Source organism: Etheostoma cragini, chromosome 2, assembly GCF_013103735.1.
Source record: "Etheostoma cragini isolate CJK2018 chromosome 2, CSU_Ecrag_1.0, whole genome shotgun sequence".
Taxonomy (NCBI): domain Eukaryota; kingdom Metazoa; phylum Chordata; class Actinopteri; order Perciformes; family Percidae; genus Etheostoma; species Etheostoma cragini.
In genome coordinates, this window is record NC_048408.1 from 22,975,107 (window position 1) to 22,980,641 (window position 5,535).

Genomic DNA, 5,535 nt, shown 5'->3' on the forward strand with positions numbered 1-5,535 from the left:
AAGTGCTAATCTGTTCGACAATCCAGGATGGTTAGAAGGCATTTAGGGTCAGGGTACTGAAGTATAATCCGTTTATTTTCAAGCAATTCTGTCACAGCAGACTCTACTGTATTTTCATTGTCCAAAAATCTCAACACTTTTATATCAAGTTATTTGAAGCCTTGCACAGCAGGTGAACTAAAATCATTGTTGCATTTTAAAATAAAATGGTTGGCATTAAATAATGCTGTCTGTAATGGTCACTACCTGGATATTATACAAATAAAGCAGGAGAAGAAATGTGCCATTTATGTGTGGGTCTGTATTTAAATAATGGTGTAAGAATACCTTTTGAACCTTCATTTTATTTTATAAATATGCTATATTATTGCACATAGAGAATGTAGCCTACAGTCTAATTGACACCACAGTAAATCTTGCATTCACACAAAATGAGGATTGTGATTGTAAGCCTACTAGACTGTATCACTTTACTTTTTCTGTTCTGTACATTCTAGATGTATCTGCCATAACATTTAACCCCTACTTTTGATTAGTGCTTTACAATGTGCATGTAAAAACAGCATTACATGTTTAAAGGTAAGAATTTAAACTTTACATTTAAACATTGAAACTCTACCAAAGACTTGCTGTATAAAATGAATGTACGTTGACCATCTTTTCCAACATGAGTTAATTAGTCAGTCCAGAGTTCCAGTAAAGGTGACCTGGGCACATTCTGGATTCATGACTGGACCTGTAGCTGCTGGCAGGTCAGTTTTGGAAGACAGTTACACCAGACATTATTTTAAAATGCAGATGGAGGTGATACATCAGTTGCAGCTGAGCATGTGTAACAAAAATGTACATTGTCTAATCACTCTGACGCATGTTTAAACTACTGGGGTATCAAATATGTGTAATTTGAGAATTGATGGTTGGTCATTGATGACGTTGGTCATTAATGGAGGTTTACACAATGCAGCATCAAGTGTGAGGCATAGTTATTTGGTAAAAAGGTATACAACCCAACTTTTTTTTCTTACAAAGACAGACAGAATGGCACCTCTAACACCCGGTCTTCAGCATGCATGACAAAATTTATTTAAAAGATCCAGAGATTTTACAAACAAACTATAAATCATATAAAAAGACGCATTTAATTTTTCAATCCCAAAAGGAAAATGACTGGTGGAAGTAACCCGCAGTAGAACAAAGGGTACCAAATTCTTACTGCACAATTGCAACAAAATAATGCTTTTTATTCTACAAACCGAACTTAAGAAAAATCCTTCCTTCCTCATCTCTTGTTCCCATTGTCTTTGCAAAAAAAGCTGTTACATCCTTCCTTTCCTTGGAACTGAATCTGTGACTGAAGCAGGCTACTACTGTATCATACAAAGAAAAATATAAACTATAGATAAAAAAAAATGCTCAAAACAGCTACACAAAAAAAACAACTAAAATTAACAAGCAACCAAAAACATTTCTCATACAAGCTTTGAACTAGGAGACTGTGGAAATGGAACTAAACTTGAGTTCAGATTGTCTTGTATTTAAATTGATTAAATATTTATTTGATATCAGTGGTCACAGTCTAGGTCAAATCAAGTGCTAATGTCTGATTGTTTCTCCAAATGTCTACACACTAGAAAACACAGCATATTAATGAAATAAAAGAAATATGAATCCCTGTAGTCAATTTTGCTGGCAAAATCTTATTCCATGATAGATCTAAAAAGCCCTTGGCTGCCTTTACTTAAACATCATCATGATGATGCACATACTGAAATAGCAGCTTGTCTCTACTACTTATTTTCTGTTAAATTTCAGTGGCTATTGCTCTTTGGCAGTGTCCTAGCTCTTCCCTTCTTTAAAGTAAATTGTGCTCTACTCTCGTGAATTACGGTCACGCACACGGCACACACACTTGCACTTAAACACGCACACACACAAACACACACCTTAATTTTCACCCCTACCGTGCACACATCATTTGCCCGTCTAACTATCCATGCATGCTTACAGGCCAAAACAGGAACTCATGCGTGCCTACACATGCAGTATCTCTCACAAATACACACGTGCAGTATCTCACACATAAACACACACAGACACACACCTCAGCAACATGGCAAAGTTAGTCATTGTAAAGGTGCGGATTAGTCCCAGGTTCACAGAGTTGTTTTTATTTGCCATTTAGTATTGGAATATTTTTGCCAGTCAAAGACACTTAATTTCACAGTGCAACACAGTATGACAAACACTGACATTGGGGTCAAGACATATCAAACGGGTGAGGTTAAAATAAAAAGTCCATACAAAAAAGAAGTCAAATAAAAAGTGCAAAACCAACTTAACAGTCACTGAAGAAAATAGCATCAATTGAAATGTTTTTTGCGTTAATTGTGCGAATTTAACTCTACTATTTAAAATCATCAGTAGCAGCAAAAAAAAAAAAAAAAAAAAAAAAACGAAAATAAAAAGAATACGGACCATTTTGAAAACATAAAAATCACAATGACATTGCCAATCACCGTTTTACTTAAGATATCAATATGGCATTAAATGGATATCGGTACGAATGCACACACACACACACACACACACACACACACAAACACACACACACACACACACACACACGGTGCCAAGGACATTGCAGTGGGAGTCAAGTTTTAGCTCGGTACCATATCAAAACAATACATATTTTACACACTGTTAACACAGAATGCCGAAGTGAGGATTTACAAACAGCACACTTTCTCACACACACACACACACAGACACACAGAGACACACACACACACACAAACCAACCAACCTCAAAGAGGACAACTGATGATGTGATTATTTCTTTCTACATTTCCTCCCTACTAGTGAGAAAAGAAATGTTAGCCCTAAACCTCCATTCCTAGAGGAATGGTTTCTGTGAAGTCACGAGGAAAGACATTTGCTCTTATTTTTTCCTCACTCCCTCCCTCCCTCCCTCCCTCCCTCCCTCTCTCCGCCCCTCTCTCTCTCGATCAGGTAGAATATGTGACAGGAATATGTCTGATAGATGGATAGCTCTGTGAAGCAGCACTCTGGTCGAAGTGAAAGGTAGGAAACATAGATAGCGGATAGCAAGATAATCTTACAGCTAAGTAGAATTCAGTGAGTACAGATGAAGTAATTCATAATGAATCCTGTTCCCCAGAAAAGAAAGATATCACCCAGAAAACGAACAGAGTTTAGACCCGTCTGTCCCTAACTACAAATAGGTCTCAAAAAGTCTGAATAATAGTGCCACCCACAGTCAGTTCCATGTACTGCATGTGCAGTGTGTGCAAGTATAAAAGTTGGGTGAGTCTGTGTTGGTCTGTCTATTGGTCAAGCTATCTGTTAATCTTGAGTTTAAGAATTCTATTTAAATCTCAACTGTCCCTGTCCTCCTAGTAATAACAGACCTTTCTGTCGCTCTTTTTCCCTGCCTTGTTACTGATTTCCCTCCCTCTCTTTCCCTGAACTCTTCCTACTGGTCTCTCTCCCTGCCTCCCTCTTTCCCAACATGTCTATCCCTCCTACTCTTCATGTTCCGCTCTCTGTCCCTCTCTATCTGTCCCTACCAGTTAGTTTTTCTGTGTCGGGTCCCTGCCTAGTTAATCTAGGTGTCCCACCCTCCCACCCGCCCACCCTCCCTCTATGGACAAACACATAGGGCGTGGGGGCCGTCCTTCAGGGGGAGCGGCCAATAGCGTCCCTCTCCCTCCCCCCAGATCAGGGCAGTGCAATACACAGATGGATGAGTTTCCCATTCACCCTCCTCCTGCTGGCTCACCTAGGAAGATGGATAAAAGGGAGAATGGATACAATAAAGTTAAATTTAGTATGAACATTTATGTACCTATGATTTTAGTTTAAATAATAATGTGTGTATGATTACCTCTTGGGTGGGTGTAGAGTGTCTAAACGCCATAGCAGGCTGCCAGTCTCTCCTTCAGCAGTGGGGGGAACTGCTCTGAGAACTGCTGCCAGTTCTCCTCCCCAACCTGTTCCTTAAAACCGTGCAAGATCTGCAGAAAGGGGCAGAAGGTGGGGGGGGAATTCATTTCAGGCACATCTTCAAGTTGACTTTTTAACTGAAATAAGGATTGGATTAGACATGCTGTTTCAATTAGCAAGCAAGGAATAACCCCAACTCTCCCAGCAAGGAGGATGGCTTACATGTGTTTTAATACATCCATGGCTACAGCCTGGCACAGGGGAGGCGGCCATTACATTAGGTAAGACACAAATTATGTTTTGACAACTTGTAAATTAACATTTACTTGATATTAGAAATCATCTTTAAAATCATTGCCAGTTGGGTCTGTGTTCACCAGGCCCAGCCAGGTTCGGGTCTAACGTTTTCCCAACGTACCCACTGTCAAATTGCCAGTCCAGTTGTGGCAAAAAAAAGTGTTAAACATGCTGACGGCGCCCGGATAGCTAGTCATTTAGGACCATTAGAATACATGAATCTCCCAACAACTGAGGATTTAAATTTTACATCCGTTACCGAGTATGAGATTAGAGATATAATTGTCAATTTAAAAGACTGTTCACCAGGACATGATATGATGGATAGTAAAATATTAAAAGCAATTTACCCTGACATCATTAAACCATTACTTTATATTTTTAATCTTTCACTGGTTCAAGGAATTGTGCCAGTAGAGTTGAAAATAGCAAAAATTACACCAGTTTATAAAGAAGATGACCCTGCAATTTTTAACAATTATAGACCAATTTCTGTGTTACCAGCCCTGTCCAAGGTTTTAGAAAAACTTGTTTACACAAGATTAATCCAACATCTGGACAAAAATAATATTTTATATGCTCACCAGTATGGTTTTAGGAAACAACACTCTACTTGCATGGCACTTGTCCATTTTTTGACTGAAATATATAAAGCAAAAGATAGGAAAGAAAATGCTGTAGGTATTTTTCTGGATCTTTCAAAAGCATTTGATACCGTTAATCATTTAATTCTATTAAAAAAACTCCCACATTATGGTATACGTAACAATTCATTACTCTGGGTCACCAGTTATCTTTCAGACCGGTCTCAAACTGTCAGCTATAATGGGACAGCTTCCCCCCCCCCCTTTCCCTTCAGTGTGGCTTACCACAGGGTTCCATCTTGGGTCCCTTGTTATTTTTATTATACGTTAATGACCTTCCTAATGTCTCAGATAAACTTTCAATAATTTTATTTGCAGATGATACAAGTGTGTTTTACTCTCATAAAGCCCTGAAATCTTAATAAAAGTAGTTAATGAAGAACTGGACGTTATCTGGAAGTTACTACTAAGTTACTACTTACTACTAAGTCTACTTGGTTCAAGTCTAACAAATTGTCTCTCAATATAAAAAAAAACAAGTTATATGTTTTTCGGTATTAATTCAGATACAATTGAATCTTCAATGAAAATTCAAATTGATGATATCTCCATTAAAATATTAAAACTGCTCGTTTCCTTGGCATTATATTAGATGACTCTTTATCCTGGAAACCTCACATTAGTGCCACAA

At 38.1% G+C, this 5,535-nt stretch overlaps 1 protein-coding gene across 4 annotated transcripts in view; it reads right to left on the reverse strand.

Moving 5' to 3' along the window:
* Positions 1–2,145: 2,145 nt before the first annotated feature.
* Positions 2,146–5,535, reverse strand: part of LOC117958872 (transportin-2) — a 13,074-nt gene continuing 9,684 nt past the window's right edge. For all 4 annotated transcript variants that reach the window (XM_034895579.1, XM_034895569.1, XM_034895561.1 and 1 more), the window contains exons 23-24: positions 3,905–4,034; positions 2,146–3,799 (exon numbers count right to left, since the gene is read on the reverse strand). In XM_034895579.1, the coding sequence (XP_034751470.1) occupies positions 3,927–4,034 (108 nt within the window). In that variant the 3' untranslated portion in view covers positions 2,146–3,799; positions 3,905–3,926. The remainder of the gene's footprint in view (positions 3,800–3,904; positions 4,035–5,535) is intronic.